At 40.5% G+C, this 18,083-nt stretch overlaps 1 protein-coding gene and 1 long non-coding RNA gene across 5 annotated transcripts in view; one reads left to right on the top strand and one right to left on the bottom strand.

The window, feature by feature from the left end:
* Positions 1–29: 29 nt before the first annotated feature.
* On the bottom strand, positions 30–2,987 carry LOC100649390. 3 transcript variants are annotated; one of them, XR_007226162.1, is made up of 4 exons: positions 2,808–2,987; positions 2,616–2,662; positions 1,959–2,207; positions 30–1,156 (listed from the first exon to the last, which is right to left on the bottom strand). It is a non-coding gene; the product is annotated as an uncharacterized LOC100649390 (long non-coding RNA). The 3 variants fall into 3 exon arrangements; XR_001099262.2 differs by lacking the exon at positions 2,616–2,662 and adding an exon at positions 1,514–1,787; XR_001099261.2 differs by lacking the exon at positions 2,616–2,662.
* Positions 2,988–3,052: 65 nt separating this feature from the next.
* The window catches only part of LOC100649030 (integrin alpha-PS2), a 74,768-nt gene continuing 59,737 nt past the window's right edge, over positions 3,053–18,083 (top strand). For both annotated transcript variants that reach the window (XM_012315487.3, XM_003400092.4), the window contains exon 1: positions 3,053–3,607. In XM_012315487.3, the coding sequence (XP_012170877.1) occupies positions 3,429–3,607 (179 nt within the window). In that variant the 5' untranslated portion in view covers positions 3,053–3,428. The remainder of the gene's footprint in view (positions 3,608–18,083) is intronic.

The raw sequence follows: 18,083 nt of genomic DNA, 5'->3' as shown, positions 1-18,083 counted from the left end.
TTTGATATGGATTATTTTTATTGCAACTATTGCTGTTGTCCAACCTTAATATTTTATTTTAGATATATAATAGGAGCTAAATGCATTTTAATTGCATAACATTCTTTACAAAGAATTAAAATAATACTTGCACATGATTTAGATTGTAAATTTATGTGTATTGTATAATTTATATACGTTAATAAAACGGAATTATCGTTAAGGTGATGTTTATGTAGGTATATACATGTTTACAAAGTTGATGAAATAGATAGGCGCTATAATTGAATATCAACGAATAATATGTATATTCAATAAATATTTCTAATCACGCGTTTCGTATTTGTTCAAGTTAAATTGGATTCATGTTAATTTAGGTAATTCTGTTTAGAAAATATTCAAAAATATTTCTTATTGACCTTATCGTGATAGATTATGGTTATTTCCTTGCATGACAATGTGACTTATTGATTTATCAAAAACCATCGTCACTTTTAATCGGATAAATATATAGCCAATGAAGTCATCCTGAGAGATTTTCCTTTGACTGACTATCCATTTAGGAATAAAGATTAGCCAAACGCAGATTAATTGATTTAAGGTCATATTTTCGCTCCTCTATATCGCACATCAGCCAGTCATGTTACTCTTCTCGCTCCGAATTGTTAACATCACGGACGTTTTCAAGCTTTTCGTAATACTCCCAACACATCTTTTTTTCCTTGATGCATATCGAAATATGAGACAATACCTGATCGGATAATGAATAGCATGATCTCAATTACCTCCCCAAGTCATATACATAATTTACTTTATCCTCTTCCGTACGAAGAATTATTTTTAACGATATACTTGCATCATTAATATCTGAGGTGCCAAAATCCTCTTCTGATACATTGCCGTATTACAAATTCCCCTTTGCAAAAATGTGCAGATGGTAGTTTTTTCAATCCATAGCCAATTGTATGACTACATGAAACCTATCAAGAGATATAGTCTTCGGAACAATTAGCCACCGTCAAATAGGTGGTTTGCTGCCAACTAGTGTGATTTGTTAGCTAAACTCGCCGGTTTTGATCTCATATGCCGATGTTTAAGCCGTTGTTTCTGGTCTTTGTTTAATTCAAAGACGAACTCTTCAGTCTGCCATGTGCCAAAAGTCACCAGGAACCTGGAACTGGAAAGCAATAGAATATACAATTGAATAATTTTCATCTAAAAATTTAACGTTTTATATTTTATAATTTCCATAGTTTCAATACGTTCAACGATATTCATATTTATAACTTTTAAAAGAATTTTTTAAAGTGGCAATCTTAATGGAGACATGGCTTAGATTTCAATCCTTTTGCGCTAAGATGGCAAACCACTGAGAATAGGTCCTTCGGTCTCTTTATTCATTCATTTAAAACGACTGATTTTAACGATTTTAAAATAACATATTTTACAGTTTTTTAATTGCAAAAATAATGCGAATTTCTATGCACAAAATTTGTAAATTCATGTGCGCTACACCCCAAAGTAAAAGCTTTACCGATGGTCTTCATTAAAATCTTCATTAGGTATGTTACGCTCGAACCTCGTCGAGTGTTTCTGAGAGTTATGTGCTTTGAGAACTTTTGTGAGATATTCAATATCTTTCCCCTCATTTAGTAGCTTGAACATTGATATACTAGGCTCTGTATCAATTAAATAGCTTAGGAGATTGATTATTAGAATCGTTGTATTCTTTAAACTTTAAACGACACACGCGACTATACTTTTATAATCTAGAGGAGAGGATGTAGAGAAATTTTCGGTACGATCTCCTAAAAATCATAAATTTTATGTACAATTAATATTTATCTATAATTACAATAATATATATTTAATAGGATAAAACGGGGGCGGACTGGGAAATTTTTATCAGCAGATTACCGACATGATTACCGGCTCTCTATTTTTATTTCAATAATTAAATTATACGTAGAACCTCAAACCTTTACAAGCCTGCTGGAGCTTTTTCAAACTCTCCGATGTGCAGTTCGCCCCTGGGATATAATTTTCTTCTGTAAAGTGTAACGAGCATACTCTCATAGACGACGATATAGTGCCCACTTTTAGAACTTTCACCCATGCACCGAAGCATGCGATAATATCTTCCTGATATAATTTATTTTCCAATTCCTAAATTATTATCTTCCCGGGGAAAATGACAAAAGCGAACAATGCTATTTTTACACGCACGACTGTAACAAACATAGAGATGTAAGGATGGCGTACGCGAGCAAGCCGAAAAAGCGATATAGCATTAGAAAGAGAATGCTGCACAGAGGCGCCTTGTATCTTTGTCTAATAACGCGTGCATAATCGTACGATAAATATGTTAACGTAACACCGATCAGCGAGTGGCGTCAGTGCGCATTTCCAGCTAAACAAGGATAGAAGAGTCTTCTATGCAACGTTCTCTTTTTCTATTCTCACGTAATTTCGTTATTTCTTTAATTTTACTGTTTCTTTTATATTTATCCGATTCAAAATAATTTCAATACTTCTGCTAGTTATAAAAGCATAAAACGTTTCAAAAAGTTCTGGGATTTTCCGTAAAAATCCTTACACGAAAGCTATCGCTTCATTTACGTAACTAATATACCTACCAAAATAATGTTATCGTTGCAATTCACATTTTCCTAACGAATACGTCCTAATAAATAAAAAATTAAACACACGATCATATTTTTAACATTCTCTCGTTCAGCTTATAAAAAGTATACGAAAAGATCGTTACGCAATGTTCTGTCATATCGTCCTTATCATTGTCTCTTCATCGCCCCATTTCAAAATCTTACCTTTTCTCCATTCGTATTGTTTCGCGATTCCGATCGATGCACATCGCGTTCGTCGATAGGCTGGCAAGTTCAATATCGTTTCAAAACAGCATCGAGCGATTAAACACAGCGGCGAGTAGAAACGCAGAAAAAAGACAGCGGGAACGAGACGAGAGCAGAGAGCAGAGGCCGATTGGGTCGTGGCGAGCTTAGTTGCGGTACGCAAGCACGCCGAAGCGGAGCGCAACTTCGGAACCGCGTACGGTGGGTGGGAGTTGCAGCCCTCGTGAGTCAAGAGAGCGAAGAGTAACCGAAAGAACAGACTTCTACTCAGTCTGTCCGCGGCCGTCCGTCAAGCAGACGTCCCCGACTCTCTTGTGCCTCTACTTCCATCGTTTCCGTCCGTCGTCTCATATCGAGTGTCTGTTTCATAGTGCCTCGAGGACCTCGTGAATGTCACATGTCGTCGATGGTACGACCGTTATTACCACCGACACCCTGACCGACCATCACCATTGCTCCATCGATCGCGAGGATCGATCTTGATCGTCGTGCACGCGCTTATGACAGTTTATCGAGTCGAACCTATTCTTCGTGCATGAGAACGACTGAACGTGTGGTCAAGTGGCAAAACGTGCAAGCATGTGGTACACGAATTTTATCGCGGGTCTAATAGGCCTGATCTTCATCGTCGGCTTGCCACCCTGGTGTTCGGACGCGTTTAACGTGGAGACGAAACATTATGCGGTTTATCGAAACGAGACCAGATCCATGTTTGGATTCGCTGTTTCCGTGTACCGGGATAGATATGGTCGAGGATGGTGAGTCTTTATCTTCCCTTCTTTGATTTTTGCTTATTTATGGCTCCTCTTGCACTGCAATGTATTAAAGTTGTTGTGCAAAAATGTTATCGAGACGAAAGGTTTCTGCGTGTCTATAATTCTTATAATGCAATTTTGTTTTTTTTTTTTTGGTACCTAAAGTTACGATAAAATAAATTCTGATCGTCGTATTAAAAGAATACTTTCGATCGTGCAAGAGGGAACAGCCTACTTTGTTTACGATTGATTTTGAAGGGTATGCGAGTCGTTCGCGATTGTTGAAATTTATTGTTTCCTGAACATTTGTCCAAACATAGCTTAGTTACGTCGAAGAATATCATTGAAGATATTTTGAAAGTATTACGATTGTTCATTTCGAACTCGTTCAATTCGGCTATTTCATTACGATAAATAAATAGGTGAAACCAAAATATTTTTTGAATGCTAATTATCTACGCTAAATAATGAATAAATAAATAATTGCGATATAAACTTCGGGATTGATAAATATCAACTAAGAAAGAACTAAGAAATTAGAAATAGGAACCCAACAATCTCCTTGTAAAAATATAAAACAATATTATTATTATCATCATCGTTATCATCATATAATAAAATTATGAATTAATCATGGAATCGATCGACCTTGTGTAAAGGTAAAGTAAAATCATAAACGACTCGGTACGCTACAAATCACCAACAGGTTGGGTCATAGTTTTAAGTGGGCGATGTGTAATTTGATGACACATAATTCTTGGCAAAGATATGAGTACACATCGAAATTTCCTCGCATTTTGATCAAAGTTACGGAAGGTAAAAATATTCATCGTATAACAAGCGTTTCACTTTCACTATCGTTTATAACTTGCACGTCGAATCAGATTTTCAATATTTCGCTTAAAAACAAAACTCGATTAACATTTTTACCAATTATGGGCCGTTCGCCGTTTAAGATTTCTCGGTATTGTGTCAGAGTCCGAGAATTTTTTCGTCGGTAACCTGTGACCCACATAATTTCAGGAATCCGTGTATCGAACAATTCGTGGCTCTGAATCATCGTTATTAAATGTCCGCTGCATATTTTAGTTCATGCGCGTCCTCCGTTCGCGAAGAAGCGCAATTCCGCTGACGGAAGGAACATTAACTCGCTACGTAAGTGGTATTAACGCACCTTCTGAGTTACATTTATCGCGTAAACGTATTCAAGAAAAACCAGGCATTAAAATACAAGAAACGAGAAAATACTTTAAGCAGATGAAATATTTTTCTCGTTTTCGAACGATTTTCTAACAACTTTGATAGGTATTCGGGAAGATGATGGCGGATCATTTATTGAATGTATCGGCGATATCTATCATCGCGTAAATGGAAGACACTCCCACGAATTTAGGATGATCACGCCATGCTTTTAAATCTTCGTGCCAGAATCTAAATAGCAAAGCGACTTCTGCTGTTTCACCGCGTTCGTCGGATAATGAACCCCGCTAATGAAATATCGACTCTCGTTTGCCTACGACGTCTCTGAAAGCGTATAATTTCTTCTGTTGCAAACACGCGACAACCATTCGGAGCGTAGGATCGATCTCTCTAATCATAGGCGAATTCAGCGTATCGAATGCAGTCGTGTTTCTCCAAACGATGCGAAATAATAGCGTTGTCGTGGTTAATTTTGTATCGCAGTGTTGAATTTAAAAGCGCCATGGAATTAATTACGAAGCTTGTGTAATGCGATAGCCAGTAGAGTTGCAAAGATAGCAGTGATATTTGAGTCTTTTTAAGAAGGTAGACTTTACGTTAAAGAATGTTACATTTTAATTTTGTTTGTAAGTTTGATTAATTATTAATATATTAGTAACACAATTTCGACTATATACTTGGAACGTAATCTTATCTGGAGACAATAATCGCCTCTAAACGATCTAAATCTTAATATCATTAGTACTAATACACTACAAGGTATTACTCGCAACAACTGCTAATTACGATCATTCACAGTCGATGACTCGTTGGCAAACAGATCTGCTTCATCGATTATCCCCGTGCCATGACGTTCGAGGGCATACCCTTGGATAACAGGTGCTTCTCGGAGAGCTTAGAATCGTTTCTCCTTTTATGTCCCCTTTCGAGAACAAGGCGAGTCAGTTCTGCCGTTTCATCCGGACGCTCGTAACTGTTCTCCCATAAACACCCATCGGTGATAAATGTTAGATCATAACGTATAAAACGTTCGTTTTCTTCGATCAAGATAAATTTTCATTTTCGCTTCTCATCTGTTGCTGAAATCCATACTATTCTCGAAAAATATCGTTCTCCTGCAATTTATAAGAGTACCAGCTAGAAGAAAGTTAGTATTACGATTTATAACGAAATTGGCAGACAATTCGGTATAGGTACAATTAGGAAAGTAATTTCAAATTTTATTTTGAAGGATTTTCCAGAGGTATATCTGTTTCGGTAACTAGCCAGATGAAATCGACCCATAACCACTTAACGAAGTATACGCTTATCGCTATACGTAGCAACGTAACGTTTCATCGAAGAAGAAGATCACAGTTTACGCTATCGTCTATACTAATACCGTATATATATTCGTTGTTGTTTCGAGTACGAGCAGTGTCTCTCGTGAGTCACGCGGCCCACGAATAAACGTTTCTGCTCCAGCTCCTCCGGCGACGATGGATATAAATAATGCCGACAGAACGAGGAAACGCGAGTAATAGCACAGGTTACGTCGGTCCTGTGCGGAAAAATCCGCGCGAAAGGTCGGCTAAGGTGCAGGCCACCTAATGTATTCGAATCTAAAGGATGTCGAAGCTACCACGCGATGGAAGTCGATAGAGACGCCATCGACTGACTACCGGATCGAATCTTTGCTGCGCATGCAAATCCAATCCTCCAGCTTTCGTAAACGTGCCCATCTTCTTCGCGATCGTGTTTTCGACCTCGGTGAGTTTTAAGAATGGTGCCGCACGACCGTTCATTCCGATAATTGGATCGGACCGCATAATTTGACAGGCTCGAGGGATTTGCGAAAGCGAGCTGGGTTTTCCGTTCGTTGGTGTCGATTGTCGGGACGGTTTATCCGACGGACAGATAGAATCGATGGGACCAAAGTCATCACGAGAGTCATAAATAAATTTTATTCAACGACGCGATTTCTTTTTTATTCATAGAAACGCAGATGTTTTTCTATTATAGTTGTGCCTTTCTGATAGTTTACTCGATCTAACGTTATATGTAATGGATCTATCGACATGATAGCTACGATATATCGTCGTTACAGATAGTTTTCTCAATTCGTCCTGTTTCCTCTCGTCAGCTACTTACACGGTTCGTCGTACATTGTTGTCTCGGAAAACAATAGATGGCCATAATATCAGAGAGGAAATAAAAGGATCTGTGGACTGGCGTTCAGGATATCCAAAGCCACAGGAAGCCCGGATTACATCGTTCGTTACGAGAAACTTCGTAGGCGCTTATATTTAGGCCAGCTCGTGGAAGCTTTACGAGCGTTCATCCTCGTTAATCTGGCGCGAGGCGGACGTACCAGGTTGCTACCGTACTGTCGTCGATCTGCTCTCGCGTTAATTCCCGAAATAGGATCTATATCGGAAAGCTGGCAATTTAGCCGTAACAGAGGGACGCACTCCTTTCTACACAAGCATTGCCATACTCGAGGAAAAACAAGCTGAACTCGACGAATCATTTGCAACTTTACAATTAGTGCAGAATCTTCTGAAATTCTAGATATACGTGCGTTCGCACGTTGCTAAGTGTAGTGGTGAGGAATAGCTGGCACAGGATTACATCATCATTGACATGATTCATAAGAAGAAACGCGTATTTACTAATTTGCATGAGCGCCACAACCATTTAGGAGATAAGGCGTTAAAAATTGAATTAAAAAATCGTACAGGATAGAATAGTGTAGAATAATCTGTACGAACTTGTTGGGATGCAAGTAATTACGCGTCAATCGCCATCTCCCTTTGTACAAAATATTTTACAGTTCGGTTCTAGAACTTTTATTCATCGAACGCGATGAAAAATCACCACAACACCGTCGAAGCAAAGCTACCGAACCGCTTCTCCATTATCAGCACTTTCGTTTGAAGTTTCGCCTTCGAAAAAGAAAAACAGAATTCCGTAGCAGAGACTCGAATGGCGTAGAAGATGATCGTCACTCTCGCTCTCGATCGTTTCTCGATAGGCGAAACAGGTCTGTCACTAAACGCGGTAACGAGCAACACGTTCGTCGGATTCAGAGCACGAGGTTGGCTGTGATACAGGATGTTAGGTCATCCGTTACGTGGGCGGCTGGTAGCTCTCGCTTTGCTCTGATTAATACAGCGTTAATCTGCTCGTTCGATCTACCGTTTCACCCGAGCCTCGCCGTTTTCTCAATGAACCTGCCATCCTCCCGTTCTCCGCCAATTGGACGGCTCTTCGTGGAATTTGGAATTGCGTCTGCCGCCCTCCCGTCGCGTTTTCATGCATGGGAGCGCTCGCTTCAACGAGGTCCCAGCTAATCCGCGGTCGTATCGGTCCTCACGAGCGGTCTACGATGTCGATCTCTAGCGTAATCTTCGTTTTATCTGTACCAAACCGAAGTATCCTCACGGCTCTTCGAATCGTTTCTTCGTATACGCGTAATAGGATTATCGTAGAAGCTCGGCGAAGCCATTGAATATGAAATTTGGTACAGACAATCGAGAAGGGCAAGTTTGTCCACAATTTGTATGGAGGAATATTATAAAACCTTTTACTTTTAGTTGCGAGCCAGACTAGACGAACGTACTAAAAGACAGTACAGACGGTATAGAGGTGTCTCGTGGATCTCTCTCTCAAAGATATCTTTTAGATGTTTTATAGTACGTGTAGCGATCTAATTCAAGAGTAGTATCAAAGTAAGCAAAAAGTGGACGATTTCGCAACGAGTTTCGAAAGTACTATCGTTCGCGATTATGTTTTCAGTTGTTTTATTTCGCGATCGAGTTTTTGTAATTGTTTTGTAATCGTATGGAGACTGAAATATTTATCAATACCGTATGACAAATATTTAGGTTGTACGCGACGAGGGAAAGGACGAAAAAGCGCGGTGTAGGTTGGAAAGCCAGGAATACGCGTTTCCCAATCTCGAGATGGTATTCGAAAACAAGCTACAACCACGCGAATCGTTGTCACTCGAAACTGTTACAGCAACGGCCTAGAGGCAAACATAATGGTAATTTTAAACGTGACGAACAGGTTGTAGGTTCAGACGTAGCTCATGTATATTTTTCAACACGATGATCCTACGAAATGCTTCCTCCGAACCGAATTATGAGTCAGCCTATCGTTGTCCGCGACTCGGTTTTGACTCACGATCTCCTTATTTACTAAAAAAAGAAGAAGGTAAGGAAGAATAAGGAAAGAAAGGGGCCAAGGCAAAAGAAAAAGGAAGAAGCAAAGTACGAATAAAAGGGAGGTAGGAATAAAAGATTTAAGGGAAAGGAAAACAAAAGAACGAGGAGAAAGAGGAAGACAATGAGAAAGGATTAAGGAAGAGAAAAAAATGGGGAAAGATAGAAAAAGAAGGAAAGGAAAAGTTTCGTCGTAGCTGCACGATTTTTCTCCTTTTTCGCCCAGATTCGATTACTCGTATCGAAACCGGCGGTTCGAGCCGTATGCTAAATATAAAAATTACATATTTCACGAACGAAGACACGCTTCGTATTCGAATAGATGATAAAAGTTTCTGCCACAGCGTCGAGACGAGAGACTGATAAGACCCCGCTCTCCTTTCTTTTTCTTCGTCTTTGCTGATCGAATTAATTATCCAACTCGCGCAGATACGTTATACCGACGGATGCTTTCTTCGAAGCAAAACTAGTTTCCCCCTTTGTTGAATTTCTATTATACGCCGGTCAGATTTTTCGCCGAGAATTCCGGGAAGCATGTGCTCCTTATCACAGTCCGCCTCCACGTGATAAGACCTTGCCACGATTTGCAACGTGCCGGTCGTTCGAGATTCTGCCAGCGTAGAAAATTTCGTGGTATCTACGTATTTTCTCTTCCTGTTTATTTCACTGTCGATTCTTAATATGCTCGAAACGGCTGACGTTTCCACAACGACATTGGTAACGTGTCGTCCATAGAAATATTCTTTGACAATGAGCCGTTTGTTAACCCATTAAAGAGCAAACTTGCAAAACAAGATTACATAATGTGTAGGATGAAATAAGCAGAAGGAAGATTACAGAAAATCTGTTTCGCTTATTTTTCATCGACTTTGATCATTCTCTCGTGACGTTGCTCCGATACATCGTACGCGATCGTTTCAGACGTTTTCCACGGTTAAGCTCTTCGTGAAATCTTTCGTCCCGCTAACGTCCGCTGTATCTCAGTCACGTTCGTTCGAATTTGGTGCTTACGAAGCGTGTCGATGGCAGAGGAAACGAGGATTCAATTTTCCTGTTTCCGGTCGGCGAAACGAAACAAAACGAAAGACAGAATAGATCGGCGCGCTTTCCGCTTCTGAGTAATTACCGTGCAAACTATACCATCTTTGTTCTCGTGATCTTCTTAAACTGCCATTTTAAGTCCGAAAGAAAGAGTCTTTCTAATACAAAAGTACAGGGGGACTGTGGACTTTGGTCTTAATTTTTCGACGCATCCGGCGCGAAACGCGCGCTCGTGCCTCGTAGCGCAATAAAAGGATGATGTACGATGATCGTGTGCGGAGGAACGATCCCCGGAGTGCAATGTAAACGAAGATTTAAACGGTAGCCGCGAACGATCGTGAGCACCGTGATCTTTCAGTCGAGTTAAGTACAAGGATCCACCTAAGACAGCGCGTTATTCATCGCTTTTTATTCTCCCATCGGTCTTCAGACCTCGTGCTGACCGCCCACCTCTGCATACCTGGCACACCTTCCAATCGATTATCGATTCGCGTCGAGCTGGCGTTGATATTGATGGATCTTGACGATCCCGACTTTTCTTTCTCTCCCTCCTTCCCTTCTCTGCTTCCATTTCTCTATTTGCTTTCTGCTTCGTGGATTTTATGCTCGTATCTCGTTGGCGTTCGATTTTTTATTACGTCGAAAAGAAAGATCGTACGCTGTTTTTGTGTCGATAATATCGTGAAATTGACAAGCGATCGATCGGATTACGAGACTATTCTGCGCTGTGTAAACGAGTAGAACAGATTCTCGTAAGGTACGAGTCGCGAGTAATTGGTAGATCGCGAGCCATCGTATCACGAATTACAGGATTGGCGATCGTTTGATCGAATTCTATCGCTAAAGTAGGTACGATCGTGCGAAAGCACCGTTAAAGAGAATAATACCCTGGCGCTTAATTTCTTGAAGAGTACTTCGCCAAAAGATCCAGAGAGTCGACGTTTTAATTACTCTTAAACACACATATTCATCGCTATAATTAATCACGGGAGGCGAACTGCGTGTGCCAACGATGCAACAATCGTTTGCAGCCAACGAACGATTCGATATCCTCGAACAGCCGTAACCGATGCGGTGAATCGACAAAATACATAGAAAGGAAGGTGTACAAACTTCGCCGAGGAAAGGGAAGAAAAAGAGCAAAGAGCGAGAAAGAGAGGAAGAAGAGGGGAATGGAGATAATGAGGATCGCGTGAGGCACGTGCCCGAAGCTCTTGCCGTGTCATTATCCAGAAGAGAACCGACAGCCGCGGGCCTATTACCTTTACCTGGACGCATGCAAACACGTGTGCAAATGCTCTTACACACGTGAGCGACACGTTTGCACGCGGCTGCAGGGCCAGCTGGAGAAGCTGCTAGGAATAAAGGAAAAAAGAAACCTTCTTCAAATGAGTTACTGCTTTGCCTCTGGTTTCTTCTCGTCGTGCGCCGTGTGCAGTCTCGAGAGCCCAACGTGGAATACGAAATTTTTAACGATACCACGTATTTTCATTATTCGTTCGTTCCGATTGCTAACTTTTAACGTCTCGTTTAATGCGAATGCGTTCGGACGAGCAATGTTTTTCATTTCACATTCCGCGGCTGTATCGGCGATGTTCGTGCGAACATTTAAAAATACAGAGATTGCGTATAATCGTGTAATTGACGTGTTCGAACGACGATACGGCAAGCAATTTCGGTCACGTAAATTTGTATTTTTTTCTTTTTATTTTTGAGTTTTGAGTTTTTGATAATGAGTGGCGTATGGAAGAAAAGTTTGGAGAAAGTTTGATGGCTTTTTGTACGTAGGGCGGTACCTCGAATCATTGTTCAAGGATTGTAATAAATCTTATATTACGGAGATGGCCTTAATCTTTTTTAACGAACATCTATAATTCTTTTTTGCCGCGTATGAAAGTCCGCAAGATGAGGTTGACAATTAGAAAACACTGCTTCGCTTGCAAATTATTTTCTTTCGTATTTTCGCTTCGTATAATTTTACAACAGTAAAATTTCTACAGTAGTAAGGTAAAAAATAAAACTTAAATCAAGACTCGTTGTAGGCAAAAATTTGATACACCTGAAATTAATTACTCCTTCGCAAGTATTTTTTCCATTACACGAATTAATCCACGGAGAAGCACACTCGGTTTCCGTAATTAATCGTTGCCAGCTGATGTTCCGTAATTATTCTCGAAGCTACTCTGCTAAACGTGACTTAACAGATGACCGCCAGTGTGTGTTTACGCGATTTTTACGTCACGTGCGTAGCGCAGCTCGTTTCCTAGTGACGTGAGTGACGTAATGACTCGTACGTGAAAGTCATTAAGCATTGGCAACGTGAGAGTGCAATTGAAACGGCTCGTTAAGTGATTTAGAAGCGCATTTCCGACCACCTTAGAGTCGAATGGCTGTTATTAAATCCCTCCGTTATTTATTATTGCCTTTTTTCCAAGTTCCGTATAACGAATGAATCGATCGGACCTAATCGATCGGCCAACGTGTAATTGGTAGCGTGTAAAAGTAAACACGGTTTGATTAATTTTCAGGTGATGCAATTTTTATTCGAAACAAGTTTTAACGTAGTACCATGAAATCTGCGTATACAGGCTGTTGTAAAAAAGCGAGTCTGAGACTTTGTGGCAATAATTAAAACTCGTGTTTATCACGCGACCATCGCGATCCGATCGTCGAAGGTAAATCACCAAAAGACAGGCGAACGTTGTAATTACAGCGTGGCGATTCGTCTCGAAGCACCCACGTGGATCGATGGCGTACGTGCAGACGTAGGTCGCACACAGGATGCTTCGTCGCGGTTTTTATAGCAATTCGTGGATCACCGACACACGGAGGTCGTCGACGTAACACGAATTGACAGCGAGTATCGCGTGTCGGTATCACGTACGGTGCTACCGAGTGATTCACGATACGGTTGAAATCACCATTGCGGCCTGTGACTGTCGACACGGGAATATCCAAGCCGTACGTGTTATGTGCTGTAAACACAGCGAATAGAATCACCGCGTAGGTGTGTCCAGAACTATTTCTATCGCCCTGCATGCCATACTGCCGTTCGAAACCTAAAACAATGAGATTATCGTCCGAATGGCTGTAATGATATATCGTTTAGCTGCATGCCGTGGGATCGATGCTGTTTCTACGAGCAATAAGGAATTCCGAAACTTTCAGCAGATACGATGGATTTTGAAACGGTAGATAGGCTCTGAATGTTAGATCCTTGGCGATTAGTTTTGGGCTCGGAAGGTTCGATCACATGTTTCCAAAATTTGTACGGTATAATCCGACGTTCGTGGAAATTCTGGTTTTTCTCGACTTCCGTCAGTCTGTCCGAGGCCACAGCTTGTCATTAGAAATCTGCAGCGTGTCGTTTCGGTCTCGTGTCTTCCGACCGTTCCGTGTCTATTCCACGAATACTACCAGTTGTTCTGTCCACCATATGGCAACGAAAAGCTCGCACTTACGCGCTTTCCCGACGAAATTGCATTGTTATTCGGCAGACTTGGCGCAACACATGTTTCCTCAGTGTGCTGCCGAGTTCCGTCAGTAAGACGAACGTGGCTCGAAGACCGGGAAACCCATTTTATGGGCGCCCGTACGATGATTTACAGTTCCTCTCTCCAACTATCCTTGTTATAATCGATTGAACGCTGCTGGATCGAGCGACTCGTTCCTGTGTTTACGCAGCTGAATTCGAAAATTTGTGTAATCTTCCGAAGCAACGTATACGATTGGAAAGTAGACACTGGGAAGCGGAGAAATTCGAAAATTTGAAAAAATAGAAATACGAGAGAAGGAAAGTAAGCAAAAGGGAGAAATGGAATTTATGAACAGTAAGGAGTAATTGGGGTGAGAAATAAATTTGAAGAACGAAATGGAAAGAGGCAAAGATCAAATAAGTAAAATAAGACCAATCGTACAACTATAATAGAATATTTGATGAGTAGGTGTTCGGATGTAAAAGCGTAAGTCTACTATGGTTTCATTTCCAGTTATTTTTAATCGCTCATCCAATTTCCCGATTAGAAATACGGAAGGAACGTACGCTTTCTCGAGACGGACGAAGAAGCTTCTTCGAAATCAGCGATAAAATTCCGTAGCTGGATTCGTTCGAATCTGATAAGCCAGATAGACAATACCATAAGAGATGTCACATAGGTACGCAATTGCTGTTGCATTGTTCGTACACCGCGTATGGAAGTGGGTCGTTGCATCGTAACCGCAGATGAGACGATTCTGATTAATTCGTTGTTTTATTAATGCGATTAAGATCGACCAATTAATCTGCTCGTCCAGACCCAGTTCCCTTCGTGATTGATCTCGTTGCGTACGAGCTACGAATGCGACTCTCTATTCTCGATCGTGTGCATCGCAGCCACTTATTTATCGCACGACAATGCAACGCCACAATTGTACGATTTATTGCATTCCTTCCGTCTCGCCGTCATTCCGTTCTCTTCTATTTTCGTTCTCTTGTATTTTATCTAATTATCGTGATGATAAAATGAAAATATTCGAATAATAAATAAAACAAATTACAATTAAAATAACATATTTTCGTTTTACCAGAATTAGAAAAGATCGTAGTACTAAGGATACTAAAAAACAAAAGAGGAAAATATTGTTTAGAGAACGGTATAGATCAGGCAGATTTTCCACGAAACGATAAACAATTTTTAAAGCTCGAGTAACAAAAATCTTTTCTGTTCCGAGACGAAGTGGCTTGTTTAAAGTCTGGTTCGGAGAAACTGCGAGCGTTTACCATGCAGATATCTTTTATTAGCAACGAGGCTGATGTAATCGAGTAAACAGTTGTCTGATAAGAACAATAACAGAGGAACGTATGAATTCGCAAGGTCTCGAACGTGACCAATGCGAACGTCGAGATTTCACGACTTTTGCCAAGTCTGGTGTCCACGTGCACGTCTTTCGACCAGTCTTGGCTATCCGTGTCTGCTTATCTAGAAGAGTCGTTTAAACACGTACAGATCGATGGAAACGAAAGTCGCTAAATTTCTGTTTGCTTCTCTTGGATCTTTTCAACGCTCGTTATCAAACTTTTAATCGTAAATTCGTCAATATCGTACGGCGTATACTTAGAGTAAAAAACGCGATCAAAGGTCGTGAGATTCTAAGATTTCCAAGACGAAAGAAATTATTTCATCCGGCTCTTTTATGTAACTTTCTCGGAATTAAATACTCGCTTAATTCCCCATTGAACGATGTTAACGTTCAACCACGTCGAAGGCTTAATTTTTGCTCGCGATAAATCTTAAACTGTACTCGAAACTACCAAACTGAAGGGAATTTTACGAGACGAGTGCGAGTGGTTGCGTTTTTATTTATACGAATGACACGAGTGAATTGTAAATTCACACAAGAACGAGACACAGTTAATCTTGATCGCTAATCGAAGCCGCTGAGTGGCCTTGAATTCATTCAAAGACAGTCGTACGTTCCGCCTCGCATGCTTATACTACCGCCAGATGTAAATTACGCTCGAGGAATGTTCAATTGGATCTATAATTGCTCGTGACCGAGATAGAGTCGAAGACTTTGCGATCCTAGAAAGGAAAGCCATATTTTTTTCCTCCATGAAATTCGATACGCGGCTAATTTCGTAAGAATTCGTGATCATTGGTCGCGGGATCAATATGGTTTGATATTTACTTTGGAATAAACGTATGGTAATTATTTATGAAAATTGTATGGTAATTAAATTTTAATTGAATCGCGAAGATTTCTCAGATTATACGGCGATTAGAAAGTTTCCAAGCGATCTTTTGCAGTAAATATGTAGTCGCGTCGGTACAATTTTACCTGAAAAAGTTTTAGCGAGAATTGGACACAAAGAAGTTTGGGGTTGCAGGCTTTCGACTGTCACGTATGAAATTGTTTTTCTTGTCGTATGTCTAGAAGAACATTAAAATTCCAATTTAGCGCTGATATTTCCTGTCGAGGGATTACCACGCACCCGGAAATTTTCTCTTTGTCGGCGCTTAATTAGAATACAATCCGCGCGTGGCGATGCGTTCCGATAACTGTGCATATTATGTATGCGCGATTAACAGGTGAATATGTAATTAGTCACCTGCCGAAATTTATTCTTCTAGGTGTTGCGTTAAATCGTAGTTTTAGTTTAGTTTTAGTTAAATCTAACTTTAAAATTCTTAGTATGTTTCAGAAAGTTCATTTGTAGTTTCCGTGAAATACAAAATTCAAGCTTCGCTGTCGGCCCAAGAGGCGACGTCGCATGTTACTCGCAGAATAATGTTCCAAACGAAATTTGAAAATGAATGAGATTCTTTTTCCCCGCGAGGATTCGCCCTCTATGGCGAACAGAAAGAGCCACCCTTCGCGTCAGCTGTTTCATAAATCAACGCTCGTACATCGACTGACCCGGCACGCTCGTGTACGTGCGATTTCGCTTCGGGTGATCGAAGCTTCGCTCACAGTGAAAGTCGCGAGCGTCAGTGAGGTGGTGCTCCTTATAAAGTAGCAGAGAGCCTCGACGTCGATACGCCTTCGTTCCACTTGCGTCATCGATTGATCGCGCGTCAAGACGCGCGCGTTGCGTGTCCCTAAATTCCGGTTGCACAATGGAACTTTAGAACGATCCATGTCCATTTGAAATCGAACGAGAAGACTTGCGAAATCTCTCGTTGAATTGGCATGTTTGGAAAAGTAGGCCATGGGGGTGTTCAACCCCCTCGTACTTTGCGATTCTCTTCACTGCATTATTCAGAGAAAGTATCGATTACGAGCTTTCTGATAGGAATATTTTTTCCCAATTGTCACAAGCATATATATCGTATAATAATTTCTATATGATCGTACAAGTTTCTATAGATTGTTGTTTGCCTTTTAATTCATCGAAAATATCGATTCGTACCGGCGCTTTACGAGATCGTAATTAGTAAGATCAGTTCGTGGAATTGTCAGTGTTATAAATATCCAATACGTAGCGCGAATGACATTATAATTAATTCCATCGTTGAGCGTGTCGTGTTTTATTGCACGACCGTTTTACTCGAGTTCATTAGAATCTCGTCGAGATATTCGCACTAGCCTGAGGAAGAAATTTCGCAACAATTCGACACAGCTGTTTCAACGGAATTTCGTTCTGTTCAGCGATAATGCAACCGAGTTGCATGTACATATCGTGCGGAAGGCGTCTTCTACCTGGTTTTAAATTTCCTAGCACGCACATGCTCATTACCATATGTACGCTCCACGGGAACATCACGAGTTCGCTGAACTCTACACCTTAATCGAGCGTTCATTCCAAAAATCGGGTATGTTCTCACTTCCAGCTGTCTTCTATCTCTTTAGCGATAAATACTGCAGTCACTGCGCTACACTACACTCGCTTGGTACGATAGACGATTCTTCACGGACAACTATTAACGGATAATCTATAATTTCTGCTTAATCTACGTATATCTAAAACTTTCTATGACGTTTTCTAAAATAACGATAAGAATTCTTATTGGAGATATACGTTGAATGCGTCGGTGAAATTTCTATGTAATAGCAATAATAAATTATTTATTGGTAGTTAATTTTTAAAGAACGATCATCTAGTGAGAAAAATATTGAAACAAACCGAGATAAAGGAAATTACCTTTCAATTATCCTTTTGAAAAAAATGACAAGCCTAACTGATTGTGAATGAAATTCATCATAAGAGAGGATATCAGATTTTACGTGACGTGTCGGATGCTTTTCACGGGCCTATAGAAGGCACTTCCCTTTGTAGGGACTTAAAGTGTTACGTGATTTCCGGCTTGAAATACCAAGGTTGCATTACAATCGTCATTCTTTATGCGCATACACGGATTTCTGTTTGATTATGACAGTTGTGACGGAAGGAAGTCGGTGAATTAAATGTTCCTTTCTCTACGATAGAACGTATATTCGGATGCAGATATTCAACATCGCTGCAGCTGAAGGCTAGATCGAACCAAGTCTTTCCATTAGAAAAAGACATAATTATTCGACCCATTGTCAAAATTCAGATCTTTCTCCTACGAGTT

Source organism: Bombus terrestris, chromosome 13 (genome assembly GCF_910591885.1).
Source record: "Bombus terrestris chromosome 13, iyBomTerr1.2, whole genome shotgun sequence".
NCBI classification, from domain to species: Eukaryota; Metazoa; Arthropoda; class Insecta; order Hymenoptera; family Apidae; genus Bombus; species Bombus terrestris.
Note: the sequence above shows the minus strand (reverse complement) of the source record. Positions and strands in the feature narration are given on the sequence as shown.